The sequence below is a fragment of the Capra hircus genome, chromosome 17, assembly GCF_001704415.2.
Source record: "Capra hircus breed San Clemente chromosome 17, ASM170441v1, whole genome shotgun sequence".
NCBI classification, from domain to species: domain Eukaryota; kingdom Metazoa; phylum Chordata; class Mammalia; order Artiodactyla; family Bovidae; genus Capra; species Capra hircus.
The window spans coordinates 55231740-55251672 of NC_030824.1; the positions used below are offsets into that span (position 1 = coordinate 55231740).

At 38.3% G+C, this 19933-nt stretch overlaps 1 protein-coding gene across 1 annotated transcript in view; it reads right to left on the minus strand.

Moving 5' to 3' along the window:
- The window catches only part of INPP4B (inositol polyphosphate-4-phosphatase type II B), a 736226-nt gene that overhangs the window by 110457 nt on the left and 605836 nt on the right, over positions 1-19933 (minus strand). The window contains exon 17 of the mRNA XM_018061563.1: positions 10523-10682. Within this exon, the coding sequence (XP_017917052.1) occupies positions 10523-10682 (160 nt within the window). The remainder of the gene's footprint in view (positions 1-10522; positions 10683-19933) is intronic.

A 19933-nucleotide genomic window follows, 5' to 3' on the forward strand; every position in this document is an offset into this window, starting at 1 on the left:
AGTGAAGACAGTCACCCACAAACACTGAGAAAACTAAGCATTTCTTGTCTAGTAGCAGTGCAGATCAGGGTGATTCAGCCTTTACTCCAGTGTTGGCCTCTGAATTATGTTAGGTCTGGAGATTCAGAGGAAAAAAGAAAATACTTGGCATATTCCTTCATAGAGCCAAGTCTAGTAGGGGAGATAACATTTAAAATAGTGTTTCGAATAAATCAGAAATACAGAGGCTGCAAACCAGTGGCCCAGGAACAGCTTCATTTGACCCTCAAATGTATTTTATTTGGCCTTCCTCCTATTATAATGATTAAAAAAAAAAAAACCCTATCATCAACTTTAAAAAATTGGGATATTTTATACAAAAATTCAGATTCACTTGATAAATCAGAAGCTATGGTAACTTTAGATCCACGTTCCCATATGGGAATGAATGATTGGCTGGAGCTGGAGCGGTGGCCCTCTTTTGAAGGAATATATTCTTCCTAGTTTGTTCCAGCATCCATCAGTTTCAGCTGGCTCATTCAGGTGAACTTGATCATTACCACGCATGATGTCTGTGGGACTATGTACCTGCAATCCTTGTAGAAAGCATGATTCTATAACTTGCAGAATTCAATAAAAATATAAAATTGTGAGACTGCTGCTTAAAAAGCAGTAAGCAAGCTTTTGCCTTTCTTCCTCATTAGCATTTCTCTGAGCTGTCGTGGTGGTTTCCATTTACTCTTTGGTGTCACAGTCCTTTGGGCATGGTGATTGCCTGTGTACAGACCTTCAGAGGCACCTAGCCTGAGTCTGCCTCTCCAGCACTTGCACCCAGGCCTCTTGGTAGGTATGGGTGGGAATGGGGGATGGTCACTGGGCTGGGATAAGGACGGGGAAGCTGGGCAGGCACTGGAGAACCAGGGGGGCAGAACTAGAGATGAAGTAAGTCTCCATGTCCCAGACACAGCCTTCTCCACACGACTGGACTTTATTCACAACAACACAGCTAACGCTATTAAAAAGGCGTGACAACCACAGAGCTTAAACCCATGGCACAGGCCCTGCTGAGAGGAATCTGTGCACTTGCCCTGCTCCCATGCCTGCAATGCCAGCTGTTGCCTGAAAGATCAGAAAAGACGCCTCAGAGGATAAAAAATTTGAGCCTGTGGATGGTAGAGATGGGCAATCCTTTGAAAGCCCCGCACTGAAAAGCATAAGATGAGATCTCAGAAGAGTCCAGGGTGACTGGATACGAAAGGATGAAGCAGGATGAGATGAAGAAGGTGACCGAGCACCACGGAGAGACAGGTGGGAGTCTGGGAGTAGAGGGCCTTGCAAGATGGGGAGAAACACAGCACAAGTGAAGCATTAGCTATGACCACCTGGAAACCCATTTTTTTAATGGCAAACATAAAAGTAAACTCACATGCCAGACTGCTCTTAAAATTTTATACTTATGGCTGATTCATGTTGTACGGCAGAAACAAACACAGCATTGTAAAGGAATCATCCTCCAATTAAAAAAAAATTATTAAAGGTAAAAAATTATTAAAGGTAAAAAATTAAGCATTCCTTTTCACTGGTTTATTCTGCACATCCAATTCTTTTTGACAAACTCAATCAGGAATCATTCTGCCTGGATGGGAATCCTTGCTCAGATATCTACCAGCTCTGTGATCTTAGAAGATGTGCTCAACTTTATCATCTATAAAATAGGAATAAAAACAATATCCCCTGTAAGTTTGTTGCAAGATTGAAGGGAGGGATGGATAGAAAGTTTAGCAAAGTAGATGTCATACAAATGTTAGTGCAGTCAGTTTTAACTATTAAAGTGATTATTTCCTCTCTTTGTCTACCTTTGTTTAGCATCCAAGTTGCATTTGATTTTCATCCATTGGTGCTTCCAACTCCTCAGCTGAAGGCAGTTTCCATGCCCCAAGGCTCAGCAAGATAGATTTTGCTCATCTTTTTCTATTCTTTCTCTTTTCATTTTTTCCAGTTTCATCTATCTATCTGCTGATGACTCCCAAATGTATATTTCCTCTTCTATTTTCTTTATCTTGCAGAAGCGGTCTTTGGGAAATCTCTGTGTGTCTTCTCTCAAATACAACTGTTCATCCACCAGACGTCAAGAACAGGGTAGTGACCGAATGTGTTTCTAGATATAGTGCCTGGTATAGGATAGATGTTCAAATAATATCTGTTGAATGAATGAAGGGATCTTCCACTTTGTTTTTCAACTAACGTGTATTTGGTGTGTCTCTTCCATAAGGCTTAATGCCATGAACTATTTTAGATATAGTAGTGTCAACTGATTAATTGTTCTAGTCATTAATTATTTCCAGTGTATTAGGAAGATAGTTACTGTGGCCAACCAAAGATATAAGATAAAGCATGGGAGATTTGCTTAAAACAAACAAACAAAAAGCCTTGGAAAGTGAAGTTGCTCAGTCGTGTCCGACTCTTTGCGACTCCATGGACTATAGCCTACCAGGCTCCTCTGTCCATGGGATTTTCCAGGCAAGAGTACTGGAGTGGGTTGTCATTTCCTTCTCCAGCAGATCTTCCTGACCCAGGGATCGAACCCAGGTCTCCTGCATTGTAGACAGATGCTTTTACTGTCTGAGCCATTTGTCCCTATTTGGAGGATGGAGCGCCTTTTTCAGATGACTTATCTTTGGCATTAGCAAGCTATGGATTATAAATGATAATAAATTATTGAAATAAAATAAGTTCTTGGTAGTTATCAGACAATTTTGTTTCAGACAACTTTGTTAACTGGAGGCAGCCGGAAATACAGTAAAAGACGTGGGAGGAAAAGTGAATTCTCAGGTCCCATAAGGAGTGTGTCTGAAAGTTAAAGGAAAATGATGACTTGGGAAAGGACATGAAACTAACCACTAGTAAGTGAACTAAGTCTGTGATGTGCCTGATGTTTACCACCTTTGTGTGAAGAAAAAGTGATGACTTGAAGGCAAACTGGGCTCATTAGGAAAACTATGTCAGGGGAACTTCACCTCCCTTTTGGCAGAACTTATAGCTGGGTAGATGAGGAAAAAAAAGTATTCAATGACAGGGTATTATTGGCCATTCACAGGGCACTTCATGATACCCTTGTGCAAGACAGAGAAATACAGGCCATGCAATGACATGAATGGATCAACGTACAGCTGGATGAACACATGTTCCCAGAGTAGAGATTAACTAGTGTATTTCAATGCATGCAATTCTTTTCTGTAATGTGCCTCAAGGATCTATATTTATCTCCACTTTCTCATCATTTTAATCTGTTGCTTCTGTGAGTAGATAGGAAATGTTTACAATATGTGAATAAAATAAACCTTAGCAGGGCAGTTCAGTTCAGTTCAGTTCAGTCAGTTAGTCATGTCCAACTCTTTGCGACCCCATGAATCGCAGCACACCAGGCCTCCCTGTCCATCACCATCTCCCAGAGTTCACTCAGACTCACGTCCATCGAGTCCATGATGCCATCCAGCCATCTCATCCTCGGTCGTCCCCTTCTTCTCCTGCCCCCAATCCCTCCCAGCATCAGAGTCTTCTCCAATGAGTCAACTCTTTGCATGAGGTGGCCAAAGTACTGGACCTTCAGCTTTAGCATCATTCCTTCCAAAGAAATCCCAGGGTTGATCTCCTTCAGAATGGACAGTAGGGCAGTAGGCATATGGTTTTTCCAGTAGTCATGTATGGATGTGAGAGTTGGACTATGAAGAAAGCTGAGTGTCAAAGAATTGATGCTTTTGAACTGTGGTGTTGGAGAAGACTCTTGAGAGTCCCTTGGACTGCAAGGAGATCCAACCAATCCATTCTAAAGGAGATCAGTCCTGGGTGTTCTTTGGAAGGACTGATGCTAAAGCTGAAACTCCAGTACTTTGGCCACTTCATACAAAGAGTTGATTCATTGGAACAGACCCTGATGCTGGGAGGGATTGGGGGCAGGAGGAGAAGGGGATGACAGAGGATGAGATGGCTGGATGGTATCACCGACTAGATGGACGTGAGTTTGAATGAATTCCGGGAGTTGGTGATGGACAGGGAGGCCTGGCGTACTGCGATTCATGGGGTCGCAAAGAGTCAGACACGGCTGAGAGATTGAACTGAACTGAACTGAGGCATGATGGATGAAAGAAACAGGTATTTTTCAGCGTGTACTCAAAAGTGTATTATATTACAGTCATGGGTTTAGATATCAATCTCTTCGGTAGAATTGAAACAGATGGGGTCTTAATCTTCTTGTGCCCCTAATATTTCAAAATGTCCAGTTCAGAGTGATGCTTAAATATTACTTGAATTTTGAGAAGCCTGAGGGGTAAGTCCACTTTAGCAAGGTTTATGGATTTCAATGGAGTTATTAGTGAAAGTGAAAGTTGCTCAATCATGTCCAGCTCTTTGTGACTCCATGGACTGTACAGTCCAGAGAATTCTCCAGGCCAGAATACTGGAGTGGGTAGCCTTTCCCTTCTTCAGGGGACTTTCCCAACCCAGGGATCGAACCTAGGTCTCCCACATTGCAGGTAGATTCTTTACCAGCTGAGCTGCAAGGGAATAGCTAATAAAAACTTAAATATCATTAATAGAATAGTATGTAAAAGTAGGGAGGCAGTCCTATGTTACATTGTACTTTATGCTATACCGTTGAAAAGTAAAAAGTGAAAGTGTTAGTTACTCGATCATGTCTCTTTGCAACCCCATGGACTGTAGCCCACCAGGCTGCTCTGTCTATGGAATTCTCCAGGCAAGAATACTGGAGAGTATTGCCATTTCCTTCTTCAAAGGATCTTCCAAACCCAGGGATCAAACCCAGGCCTCCTGCATTGCAGGCAAATTCATTACCAACTGAGCCACCTGCTTATAAGGATGTTTAAATGTACAAAAATAAGAGGACAATCTTGTTTGTTAAGAAAAAATATGAATATACATCAGCATGAGAGTTTGGAACGGTTATTCATTACTTGTTCAAAGAATGTACAGAAAGATTTTCTTCTCTCAGCACTCTCTGCAGTAATCCTGAAAAGAAATTTATGAAGTAAGATATAGTACAAAATTCTAGACCTAAAATTAAAAACCTCCAAAACTACAGGTTTAAAACATTATTAAACTGATACACTGTAAAGAGAAAAATCTACAAGTTGAAAAGAGAAACATCTGCAGTTATAGAGGAACATTTAAAAATGAATAAATGTAGCACCAATTCAGAAGACCATCTGTTTAACCAACAAAGAAACATGAATTATGATTATACTGTAAAAATACAAGATGATGGTAAAGAAAGAAAAACGGACTATCATAAGGTTAATTATGAGATTTCAAAACATATCCCAATATAAAACACAACAGTCAAAAGCACATGAACAAAATTTGATTAAATTGATTGATTAGTTGATCAGAAATTGACAATTATTTTATTGATTAAAATATTTCCAGAACTGAATTATAAGGAAAAAACTACTCTAATGTTAGGAAAACAATCACTCATAGATGATATGGCAAGAAATGCCTATCAGTATTTAGCACATCACACATAACAATAAACTCTAGATGACTCAAATCACTCACTAAATCAATTTATTAATTAACTGTAAACTGAAAATAATGTAATAACTTTTCCGCCACAGCTATGGACTGAGGATAAATGCGGTGTTATTGAAGACATGGATTTCATTATCAAAAATACTATTTTGAAATACAGCATTAAGTCACACAATGTGCATACGCATGCATGTTCAGTCATGTCTGACTCTTTCCATCCCCGTGGACTGTAGCCCACCAGGCTCCTCTGTCAGTGAAATTTTCCAGACAAGAACACTGGAGTGGGCTGCCATTTCCTACTCCAGGGGAATCTTCCTGATTCAGAGACCAAACCCGCATCTCTTGAGTCTCCTACACTGGCAGGCGGATTCTTTACCACTGCACTATAATATCAAGACACAAATAATTAGAAACTACAATATGATAATTTTTGTCCAAAATGGCATGAAATCACTGAAAATTTCTAAGGCTGGTAAGATAAAAGAGTGCTTCTAGGTACTGTGATTCAGAGTACCTATTGTTACCAAGAACCATTAAAACATCCCCACCCAACTAAATGTTGGTTTCTAAATGCTGTTCTCCAAAAAAGAAACCAGAGTTCTTTGGAAAATAGCTGAACCACAAGCTGGGGCAAATACAGATGAACCTAGAGCAAGTTTTTTGTTTTTGTTTTTTTTTATGAAACCAGAGAATAAGAGAGTGGATAAAACGTAAAAGTAAGAAAGTGAGAAACTAAATACATAGTCTATGGCAAGAGAAGCTACCAAAAGGCCACCGAGAGCTCCTAATAGCTAGCCCTTGAACAATTTGAGTCCCAAATAAATAATAACATAAGAGGCATATAAACCAAAGGATAAAATACATATTCATGAGTCCACACTGATATCAAGTCATTATATAAATAAATACATGGGAGAGAAGGAGTAACTCTTCCGTATAAAATAATTCCACTTACAGGACAATTTCTGAGATGTAGTTAAAGGTTTTCATGTTCAAAGATGCTTACATGTTAAATGCAGCATTATAATATTAATCAAATACCTAAAAGAGTGGTTTCTCTTTTGATGAAATAGTTTATCATCATTATCATCTCATTATTTCCCGACAATGTTTGTGAGGAAATACTCATAATATAATGACATGCAGTATATCAAGAAGTACATCTATATTTATACTGTGTACAGCAGTTTGGTTACAGTGTATGTGTGTGTGTAAACATATATTCAAAATGTGTGGCTAACAGAAATAAAATGAAAATTGTGCATAATCCTATTTATTTTTCTTCTCAAATGTTTAAAATGATTTTTTTCTAATAAAATTTTGAAATGCAGTTAAATTGAGAACATGTCATTAGTGAATGTATATCTCAAGATGGTTTTAGAAAAGGCAGAGGAACCAGAGATCAAATTGCTAACATCCGCTGGATCATCGAAAAGGCAAGAGAGTTCCAGAAATCATCTATTTCTGATTTATTGACTATGTCAAAGCCTTTGACAGTGTGGATCACACTAAACTATGGAAAATTCTGAAAGAGATGGGAATACCAGACCACCTGAACTGCCTCTTGAGAAACCTGTATGCAGGTCAGGAAGCAACAGTTAGAACTGGACATGGAACAACAGACTGGTTCCAAATAGGAAAAGGAGTACGTCAAGGCTGTATATTGTCACCCTGCTTATTTAACTTATATGCAGAGCATCATGAGAAAGACTGGTCTGGAAGAAGCACAAGCTGGAATCAAGATTGCTGGGAGAAATATCAATAACCTCAGATATGCAGATGACACCACCCTTATGGCAGAAAGTGAAGAACTAAAGAGCCTCTTGATGAAAGTGAAAGAGGAGAGTGAAAAAGTTGGCTTAAAGCTCAACATTTAGAAAACTAAGATCATGGCATCTGGTCCCATCACTTCATGGCAAATAGTTGGGGAAACAGTGGAAACAGTAGCTGACTTTATTTTGGGGGTCTCCAAAACCACTGCAGATGGTGATTGAAGCCATGAAATTAAAAGATGTTTACTCCTTGGAAGGAAAGTTATGACCAACCTAGACAACATATTAAAAAGCAGACATTACTTTGTCAGCAAAGGTCTGTCTAGTCAAGGCAATAGTTTTTCTAGTAGTCACGTATGGATATGAGAGTTGGACTGTGAAGAAGGCTGAGTGCCGAAGAATTGATGCTTTTGAACTGTGGTGTTGGAGAAGGCTCCTGAGAGTCCCTTGGACTGCAAGGAGATCCAACCAGTCCATCCTAAAGGAGATCAGTCTTGGGTCTTCATTGGAAGGACTGATGCTGAAGCTGAAACTCCAACAATTTGGCCACCTGATGCGAATAGCTGACTCACTGGAAAAGACTCTGATGCTGAGAAAGATTGAAGGCAGGAGGAGAAGGGGATGACAGAGGATGAGATGGCTGGATGGCATCACCGACGCAATGGACATGAGTTTGGGTGGACCCCGGGAGTTGGTGATGGACAGGGAGGCCTGGCGTGCTGCAGTTCACGGGGTGGCAAAGAGCTGGACACAACTGAACAACTGAACTGAACTGACCCCAGATATCCTTTCTGTGAAATACTTAAGGGGACAGTATGTGTAAACTGCAAGTTTAGCTTGTACGCTTTATAGTTCAGAAAACCATTGTTAATTTCTCTGTTGCACTGTTTAATCTGACGAAGTTCAGGGTAGAAACTAAAAGTGCATTTTTCCTAAATTAAGAGGCAGATTAAAATAAATTAATAATAATAATTATTATTATTTAATAAAAATAAATTTTACTTAAATAACTTAACAATCCCACCTAAATATGCAATAACATCCATCACATATTTTATATATTTTAAGTATACTCGAGCACACATTCATTTGTAATACATCACATGTATATTTGTTAATCATCTCTTTAATGAACCAATATCTCTACCAAAACATTCTATTGTGCATTCTATGCACAATCATCCAACACATAAAATGTTAACAGCTTTAACTTTAGAATTATTTGATAATACTATATTATCTAATACTAAGTAATACATTATCCAGTACTAAATAATTTTCAGACCAAAGTATGTATTTCATTTTATAAATTTAAACAGTGTCTTTTAAAAAACGTTTATAACTCAAAGAGAATGAATGAAATAAACATGTAAAATATGATATTAATAAAAATTAATAAATAATGGAATAAATTATAGGACACTGTGTTATAATTTGACTCCAACCATCCACAAAACTGATGTAGTTATTAATTCACTTTAGGAGCAAATTCTACATGGTTTTTAGGCTATATGCAAAGAATATTTTACATTCAAATGAAGGTGATTCATGTAATTTTACAGATGACTTACCTACCAAATATTTTTACTTTTTAAATGGAAACTGACTGCACAGATATGATCTTCTGATAAAATACAAGATATGAATAAATGCATAATTTCCAATACTTTGGAACTCTGTTCTCATCAATAAGCAGTTTTTGGGAACATCAAAAATTGTGGCAAAATCCAGTATCCCTTAACCTCTTAATCTTACTCTGCTCTAAGTGCCCTCAACACTTAATGGACAGAACAAATCACTAATATGGATTCTGCTTCTTTGCCTCATTTTCCAGAGCACAGCACAGTGCCTGGCTCATCACTGATGGTCAATAAATATTCAATTAAAGAAAACTGAAGTATACTATTTCTTTTTGACATAAATTATGACAGGTTTTCATTTTGATTCATGTGAAGTTATAAATCTGGACCAGCTTCATTAATAAAATTGATATTATTAAAAAAGAAAATCCCCATATACAGTTAAATCAAGTAGAACATTAAAAAAAAAAATCAGTGTAAACTTTCCACCTAAGTGAATGTAATATGGAGGATGAGAACCATCTACAATAAGAAAACTTTAGAAAGCCACTGTTGATGAATGTAATTTAGAAATGGTTCTCCTGTTAATCAGGTGATGAAAGATTGATGTTTCCTGTAATTAAACTCCTGATGAAAATGTGAGTAATAAAAAAATCAGGAAAACAAATTGAGAAAACAATTTAATTTGATAGGCAGCCATATTTTCTTATACTCATTTTCCTTAAGGAAAAGGGAAAGTAGATTTCAGAAGAGGGTAGGGCAACACTTTTTATCTCCAGACACTCAAGAATCTGGCTGGAATGACTCTAGGAGCAAGTCTTTCTAGAATAGAGAAGTGCAGATATCTGTCTTAGTTTTTGTTGTCAAAATTAATGAAATTAACAAAAAAATTTTAACAAAAGAAGCCATGTTTGCTAGTCAACCTTGTAATAAGACACCTTTGAAAGTATCCATCTCTGTCTCTAGACAAACTATATGTGTGTGTGTGTGTGTCTATGTGTGTGTATGTGTGTCTACAGTGACACAGACACCCATATGCATATGCATATGTATGCATCAGTGTATCTGCCTATACGTGTATCTATGAAAATTTAAGCTTCATGAAAATATGTCTTTGGAATAACACACACACACATTCTTCTTATATGGAATTAAGACTTCTTTATGTTTTTGAAATAATTCACCAATTCACTCCCTCAGAATAAGGTGAAAAGCATTTTACCATATCACCTTCTTTTCAGAAGCCTTTTTAAGATGCTGCATTCTGATAGTCCTCAAAGTTTCTAAGCATTTTCAGATGCTTGTTTTTCTTCCTAATACAATTTTGGAGGAATGTGTATAAAAGTAGATTAAACTATATCAGACTCTTTAAAAGAAAACACTGCTCTCCTTTCAAGAGGGATTTTATGTAGTAAAAAAAAAAAAAAAAAAAAAAAATGAGCATTGCAAGCAGTTCTGAAAACACAACCGAGATGCAATTTGACAAATAGCCTTCCATCAGCCCAGCCAGAGCAGTGGAAAAGCACACTATCAGCACTTTCATCAAAAGCACTATTGACTCCTCTTTTTTCTATCTCATTTTATCTTGGCTTTCTCATTTTGTTTACTCAGTCAATGACTGGAAAAAAAAAAATGATTCCTTACCCTTCGGATGAGTTATGATGGAGTCCTCTGGAGAAGAGTCCTTTTCTACATCTTTGCTGCTGGCGCTGCTTCCCTCGCCACCGCTCTCTCTTTCGATCAGTTTATCCACCATCGCAATAATGCAGTTCAGGCTCTTCCCCACACTGGCCCACACCCTGTCCTGAAAAGAGCATGAGTATCACCATGGATCTTTATTGCAAAACCAAGACGAGGCAAAATCCGATGAATCCACTTGAGAACAGCAGGAAGGGGAACAATCATGAAGACTGAGTGACTCTAATACCCCCATTCCTTTGGCCAAATTATGCATAGACAAGAAATCTATTTTCTCTTAATAAAGCATACATCAAGTGTTATGATCTTTCTATGTAGGTCATTGTTTTTGCCCTGTCATAAAGCAATGAGGAACTATATCGTACAACGTGGATCCCTAATCGAGCACAAATTACATTTTACACTGGAGATATCTATTTTATTTATCAATAATTAGTATGAAAGCAAAGATTCACCAATATTTTAAAATAATGACTGCCGCTTGCATTCAAATTTGTTTTTCTTTTCATCGTGATAATATAGACATAATGCAAAGCTGACCATTTTAACCATTTTTAAGCATACCGTTCAGTGGCATTCAGTACTGATACATTCACACTGGTGTGCAGCCATCATCACCATCCGGCTCCAGCAATTTTTCATCTTCCTAAGCTGAAAATTTGTACCCTGTAACATGCATTGTCCATTCATCCTTTCACCCAACCCTGGCAACCACCATTGTACTTTCTGTTGCTATGAATTTGACGACTCTAAGAATTAGGAGTTCTTAAAGCGTGGTCTTCAGATCATCCTAACAGAATGACCTAGAGAATTAAATGCATATCCGTGGGTGTCACCAAGTCAACCAGAACAGTTTCAGATGAACAGATACACACTATGTATAAAACAAATTATCAACAAAGACCAACTGCACAGCACAGGGAACTCTACTCAGCATTCTGCAACAGCCTACATGGGGAAAAAATCTGAAAAGAATGAATATATGTGTAACTGAATCACTCTGCTGTATAACTGGAACTAACAAACTCTGTAAATCAGCTCTATCCCAATATAAAATAAAAATTAAATTAAAAAAAAAAGAACCATTGGGAACACGAAGTTGAAATTTCAATAAACTCTTTAGGTGCTCAGAAATGAGATGATTTTCCAGTGGGAGTCCAATGACCCAATGACATGGTTTCTACAAAAGTTCTTGCTAAATTTATTGCAATGTGGCAAAATCACATCCTATCCTTGCTGGCTTTCCTAGATAAATCATACTTGCTTTTCATAACCCTCTATGATGAGTACAAAATATGCTGTAATCACAAGTAACCATAGCAATTTTCTCTCTAAACACAGATCATTCCTACCAAGAATTAAAGCTGATAAATCCATAAATTATGTCATCTTCTGCCTAGTACCTGAAAAAATGAAGCAGAAATCTTGAGACCTAAAAAGCTCATCACTTCCAGGAGGCAATGCTGGAGAAATATAAGCAAGCTGAGTTTGTGACATCACTCACTGAGATTTGGTGAGGAGTTTATATTCCAGATCATATAACCAAACTGTGCTATGCTATGCTATGCTTAGTTGCTCAGTCGTATCCAACTCTTTGTGACCTCATGGACTGTAGCTCATCAGGCTCCTTTGTCCATGGGATTCTCCAGGTAAGAATACTGGAGTGGGAAGCCATGCCTTCCTCCAGGAGATCTTCCCAACCCAGGGACAGAACCCAGGTCACCCACATTGCAGACAGATTATTTATCATCTGAGCCACCAGGGAAGCCCAAGAATACTGGAGTGGGTAGCCTATCCCTTCTCCAGAGGATCTTCCTGACCCAGGAATTGAACCGGGTCTCCTGCATTGCAGGTAGATTCTTTACCAGGTAGCTTTATCAGCTACCAGGGAAGCCCATAACCAAAGAAAATGGTCCCTATTCTGAATATGCCTTAATCACCACCATCAAGCTTATTTTTCAGACTGTAAGTTGAAAAATGAAGCAATTCTCCAGCTAATACTGTGGACAAACTCTGTTACTGAGGAAAAAAGGAGGAAAGAATTTCTCTTGATTTTTAGATTAGCTCTGTAGAGGAGATAGGCTTTCAACTCTCTTCCTGTTACTCATGATGAGAGAAACTTTACGTTTTGATCAAAGATGAGTAGTAGTGCATGCTGTCTTTCTTATGTAAAGGCATATAAAGGACGGGTCAGCTGCTCTTAATCACATCTTTGAAGAGCACGAACAGAAGGGTACGTAAGAGGATGCTTTTACATTCTACACCTAGCCATTGTTCTTCTTCCTTTATAGATACCTCAGGTTATACAATTCTGCTGTGAGAAAAGTCTCCTTTGCAGCCAGTACAGAGATCTTCACTGGCACGAAGAACATACTGAAGTGTGCTCATTGATTAAGATCAATAATCATATAGTAAATGGTTGTGTTGTGTGTGGCAAACAGTCTTAAAACACTTAAATGGGTGGAGGACACACAACCTGGGAGGATGTCTGGGGGGTAAGAAATGGAGCAGTTGCTTACGTAACACGAATACATGATTCATGCACGATCATATACTCTGTGGAAGGCACATTCAGCAACAGACTCTGAGCAGACTCATACTGTTCTTTTTCTTTTGGAGAGTAGATCCTGCCAGGCTGGTGGTGAGAGAACCCTGAACTTTGCCAGACACTGCTTCCTTCTCTTTTAAGGCATCAACAAAGTAGATTAAAGTCACTGCTTTACACTGCTGTCTCTCATACTAGACTGTGAGTTATCTGAGAGGAGAAGGAAATGGCAACCCACTCCAGTATTCTTGCCTGAAAAACCCCATGGACGGAGGAGCCTGGTGGGCTATAGTCCAAAGGGCTGCAAAGAGCTGGACATGACTGAGGGACTAAGCACAAATGTGTCCTAAGTGTATCGCAAAAGGCCTGGAAGAAAGGCAGACAGGGAACAAAAGGGGGAGGAAGAGAGAGGACTCCAATCCAGAGGCAGATTGGGGATTGCTACTTCCAGTAGCTGATTTAACCTGCAAAAACCGCCACATAATATTATTGACTCAGATTTTAGAGACGAGGAAACTTCTGCTAAGAGATACTGAGTAACATTCAATATTAAAATGGTAGAGATAGACGAGAAATGCCACTTGATTCCAAAGACTTGATTCATTCATGATTTCCCACAGAATTCTGGTATCCAGTAGGAATCCCTCTTCATGAAATCACCAGAAATTTGGGGATAAGCTTCGGGGCAGGAAGGGTCAGGTACACGTGCATGTCACCTCACAAGACTAAGATTAGGTGTCAGTTATCTGAGGCTTTAAAATGAGCCCAGTGGCAAATTCTGAACTAAGAGATGATTCTACAAAAATGGCAGGCTGGTCCCATGTACCCTTAAGTCTGAAATCAACAATATCATGTAATTAGGGGTGCAGCAATCACTTGACAAATGGACCAATCAGTCTGGGTCAAAGGACGTAAGTGGCAAATATTAACAGAGGACAACATTAGTAACAAGGCCCCAGATCCATTTGTGGGCCCAGGATATGAAATAGGGAGTGGACTATAGGGAGGGAAGATAATTAAGAAATATTATTAATTACCAGCAAGATAATTATTTTGGAGCTAGGATGCTAACAGTGAGTAGGAAACATTTTTGAAGATGTACCTCAAGTATCTGATTTCTCTTCTAACCAAGCCATTTTCCATCATGTCTCTGAGAAAGCATATGCACCGAGGAAAATAACCAGCAAAAATCCGTTCTCATTTTGGTGACTTTTTATTCACAAGGCCAGTCCATGTGGGGGATTCTTTTTGTTTAGATTGCTGGTATGGCTGGAAGGTACTTCACTTTCTTCCCCACTAAAATCATGAAGAGGATCGCCTGCTTGGCAGGGAGAAGACAGTGGAAGCATGAAGACTGGCTTCCCACCTTCCCCCTCCCCATTTTCAGGCAAGAGAAATATGATCTGCCTCCAGATTTTGTTTATCCCCTCAGCCACATGACAGGTTTAGAAACACACACACACACACACACACACCAACAACCTATCAGAAAAGTAGATGGCTGGACCTTCCTTCTTCTCCCCTCCAACAGCAGTCATTAGCCTACTATGAAGACAGTAACTGAACATTGGTGGGTTAAAGTCTAACCTTTATTGAATGGAGCTTAATGGTGTCCTTGACCTTAATAACACCTTCAGAAAAACCCAGCTTCTAGAAGGTGAAGTAGCTATCAACTTCTGCTTAGCAATGAGGGAAAAAGTTGGTGGGGAACAAACAATGCTATTTATTCCATTCTGAGTCAGCTTCTGATCTTGGTTCTTATTTATTTCTGGGTTAGGACCTAAGCTAACCTGCAGGTCAAAGCCAGTGGCAATGGATGCACACATTTGAAGGATGGAGACATGAGTAGCCAGGGAGCTATTACAACTGGCGAGTGAACCATAAGGGTAGGGAATATGGTGCTTACTCAGCATGTCACACATTTATGAGCTCAAGAGAAATCTTGATTATTTTGGATCAGCAGTTAACTTAAAAAAACAAGAAAGAAAGAAAGAAAACCTCGTTCAGCAATCCTTAGCTGATTAACTTTTCTAGGGATGACCTGATCAGCAAGAATGTAAAGGCTAAACTAGAGTTGATATGGGGACCCTGTTATATCTTTATCTCCATGCATAATTTGCCACTGGTCACTATGAATTTCTGAGCACTTTGACTAGAACCAGTTAGAAAATTAACAAGACCAATCTCATCTTTACAAAGAAGCTTCAGTCTGTCCTTGAGTTGACTGAGAGTAATCTGCCCTCTACAAGCCTGGTTCCTCCACACTGCAAAACTTTGTTCATTCCATAGCTTGGTAACTCTCCTTTCTGAATCCTGGTATTGCGCATACAATACTTTATCGTTCAAAATGGCACATTCATGGCCCAAGCTACATACCACACACATACCTACACACATGTATATAAACACCATGTCCATGACATACATATCATGTCCACTAAAATCAGCCAGATATGTGACATCCATCAGAATTGAGATGCCCGCAACGTTTGCTTCTTATTCATCTCCTGCTTAATTTCATCCACCTACTCATGCAATAATCCCTGACCTCCGCTTCCCAATGACCACACTGCTGGCCTTAGCCTGAAATTCAGTGCCTAGCTACACAAGTGATTCAGATGGTCAGTCACTGTTTCTCCAATAGGTGACCTCTCCAAAGTCCCTGGTTTGGATCTTGCCCAGACCTATTGATTAGCTCTCACATGATCCAGCCTACACACAGGAGCCACATTTATCTTCGCTGATAACCAGGCTTGTGCCATCACTCTTCTGATCAAAAGCAGGCTGAGTACTGCAGCAAGTATTTTCTCTTCTCTCAACTTGGAGCTTGTAGTTGAGTCAACCAAGATCCTAATGCTACACATTTCTCTTTAGTTTTCATAATGAAACCTTCATCCAGGTCAGCCTCCTTGCTGCCCTAGAAATGTGCTGCTAATTAGCTCAACATATATTTTCTGGGCATAGGATACCTGCTTGCCGAGTGCTGAATATTGAAGATATGAAGGAAACCTCAGAGGAACTAGTGTTTCTAACCTGACACATGCTGCTTTTTATGCTTCGAGGGCCTTCTCCTTTACCTTCCATCAATCCAAATTCTCACCTTTTCAGGTTCCACATATCTAAGAACTGTTCCTGCTAGTCTCTCTCTGCTTAATGAATCTTTTCTTTTTAATACACAGTGGGCTCTATAAGAGAAATGACTATTACTTATTAACTCTTTTCTTCTCAGGTTCTAGTATTCATCATGCATGCATGCTAAGTTGCTTCAGTTGTGTCTGATTCTTTGTGACCCCATGGATTGCAGCCGGCCAGGCTTCTCTGTCCATGGGATTCTCCAGGCTAGAATACTGGAGTGGGGATCCTCCAGGGGATCTTCATGACCCAGGGATCGAACCCACAATCTCTTGCATTGGCAGGTGGGTTCTTTACCACTAGCACCATTTGGGAAGCCCCTAGTGTTCACCAGGTTATAGATAAAAGAATGAATAAATTAATGAATGAAACAAGGAAGGAAGAAATGATTTTTTCATCCTCTTCAACTTTCATGTAACTTCTCTCTGAATTCTTTTGACATTTTTATAATGTGTCACATAACTACTTTCGTTCTGAGAATATCTTTCAATGTCTCCGCTTGTTTTATGAGTGCTGGCCATTTACTTGAATGAGATGATATGGCTGTTGAGGTCAGAATCCATTTTTCTTTTTTTTGACTGCATTTGATTTCCCCCAAGTACCCATAGCATTGCTGCATATTATCGATGCTTAATTAACATTTGTTGATTAACTTAATAGCCTGCTATTTAGGAGTAAAAATAAATAAAGATACAACTGAAAGAACTATTATCACAAGTATCTTCAAATTGAAGTTAGAATTAAGCTCATATTCTGAATGGCTGAGTTTACCTTAATGTGTCACATGAAGCTATAGATTCCAATCCATGGAAATATGAAATGAAGCTTTTGTTTAATAATAAATTAAAAATGACTGATTTACCAAAGCTTTTAATTTTAAATTGGTAATTGGGTTTCAGCTGCACACCATCAAACCAGACATTGTAACAGTCAGGAAAGTATCCAAGGGAGAGGATGGTATCCAATATAAAAACTACAGGAAAATCAGTCTTACAGGAATAAAAATAAAATATCTCTGTCAAAAACAGTGACTTGAGTTGGAAGACAAACTGCTGAGTCAGCAAATTCATCCATTCACTATTCTTCCATTAATTCTGAAAAATACATTGAAACGGTCTGTATCAAACACTGTATGAGGTGCTATAAAACAGGGGGCTGAAGGTGAATGGATTAACTGCATGTGGAAAACTCTTGAAATTGGTAGGATTTCATGAATATGCATGCCCATAAAGATCTCATTTGGGGTTTCTTTTCTTTAATAGAACATTTGTGCATTTTAATGGACAGTCATGAACTTTGCTTAATCACCTTTTGTGGACTTTAATATCAGATAAGAATTCAGAGCACATCTCTCTTGGGTGAAATGGACTGGAGAAGTTCAGGAAGTTTTCCTATCCATCAAGAAAACAGATGATGGAACACTTTCTATTGCCATGCAGGGAACAACTGGCCTAATTCTCCCTGTTTTTTCTGATGGGAAGAATGGATGCTTTCAGTGTTCCCTCCTTGTAATAAGATTAACAAAACTAGACAACCCTATTAGGCATGACTGAGGAAAGAAAAAGAAAAAGCTGAGACAAGGGTAAAATACCTACTTTCAATTCATATTTGCTGGGAAATATCTGAAATTATTTCTGTATAACCAGAACCTTTGCAATCAGCACATAAATAACCAAATAAAAAATGAAAATTACCACCACTGGGTTTCTGGAAGCTGTTGGAGACCTTCACTCATCATTTATTAACTTTGGTCATCTCTGATGTTCTATGTCCATCCTGAATTTTACCACTTCTATGCTTGGAAGATAATAGTGAAAATGACTTGAATAGTTGCTTCAGAGTTGATTATGACTCTGGGAAATATGCACTAAGGAAAGAGGGATTTAACTGGGTACTTTTAATTGGAAGAGAAAAACAAAATCCTCAAAAAAAAAAAAAATCCTGAGTTCTAATGGAGGAAAAGGTACCTGACGTGGTGCTGAGTGAAGTTAAAATTATTCCATGTTTCCAAATATGAAGGAAGACCAGAATAGTAATTTGAGAGGAAACTTCAAAGTCATTAATGTATTCTGCAAATGTATACTGGGTACCTTTTATGAGCTAGTGCTCTGCTAACTAGGGGGACACAAAAGTGAGCATGGCATTGTCTTTTCCCTTAAGGAGCTTATAAAGTTGAATGTATGGAAGAAATAGACATATAGACAACTGGCTGTATTCAGCGCTTATGAGACTGTGATCATGGGATGCAAGAATAATGCTTTATTATACAAAATACTTTGCAGTTGAATATATATATAATATAAAATTTGGAAGTAAATGGCCATATTTTAGTAGACCTCTTACTGACTTTAGGTAACAAAGTCATAAGGTAGTGCATTAGAAAAAGATAAATCAGATTAGTATCTAGCTGCCTATAAGATATCATTACTTTTAAAAAGTGAGAATGATTAATTTCCTTCTTATTAAGATCAGGTCAGTGGTTTCACATAGCATAATTCTAGCCAGTCAGAGAACTGAACAGAAATGCTTTGGAATATCAATTTGCATAGAGACATTATGCGTGACCTCAACTGTTTTCCCTAGAGGTAAGGTCTAAGATGAACAGAAACTGGCAAGAGAAGTTGGGACTACAGGTCACTGAAGATTGTTCATAGATGAGGAATCTGGCTAGATAAGTTTTGTCATCAACAGTATTTTGCAACCATGTATGCTCACTGCCAGCAATAATGACAATATACATAGTTGTATCAATCATCTTGTCAAACTGAAACCTTCATATTTGTTCTACACACCATTAGAGAAAGGTGAAATACAAAATAAACTGTGAGAATTTGGTAAAGAACACATCAGAAAAATGTAAATCTTACTCAAAAATTCAAGCCTTGGGAATTTTGAGTTGCAGAGAAACCACATTTTTTTCAGGTTGTATAGAGACTTTATTCCAAAAAGCCCTGAAATACGTATTACTGTGAATGTGTGCTACTGTTTCTATACGCTATGAAATTACCAAACACTTAATACGGACTAATGCGAACCATCTATTGTGCTTATGTAACATAAACATATTTTGCCATAATAAAGCAGAGTAAATGTTCTCCTAGCTTAAGAGTGGAGACTAATATTAAATTTGATTTACATTTATGACACGAAGAAGGGAAATTAATTGACTAATCTGGATGCTGAAATGTTTCCTGATATAGAAAAGTAGTTCAACTAAAAATATGAGTTAGGGATATGGCTAAATAATAAAGTTTTGTTAGTCTCACATTTTGCTTGAATGGATAGGAATCTAAAGATCCGAAGTTTATCTTTATTCTTTAACAATTATTGAAGGAAAGTAGGCAGATTTAGCCCCAAACCCATCAGTGTTAAATCACAGTTTTCTAGAGAACAGTATAATTACTGGAAGCCACAAAAACTGGGTCAATATAATACTTTGGTGGGATGACATGCTTTAATATTTTGGACAAACTAATCTTGGAATCCCAGCTGTTGGCAGCATCTGCTGTAGAGATGTAGAGAAAGAACAGCAATATGTCATCTTTACCAGCTAAAACATGGAGAATGCTAGATTAGTCTCTTTCTTTGCACAGATTGTCACAAAAATCCCCATATTCCTACCGGGTTTAATTGTTTACTAACTTTTCAAGAAAATAAACCTTTAAAGCTCTCAGTTATTT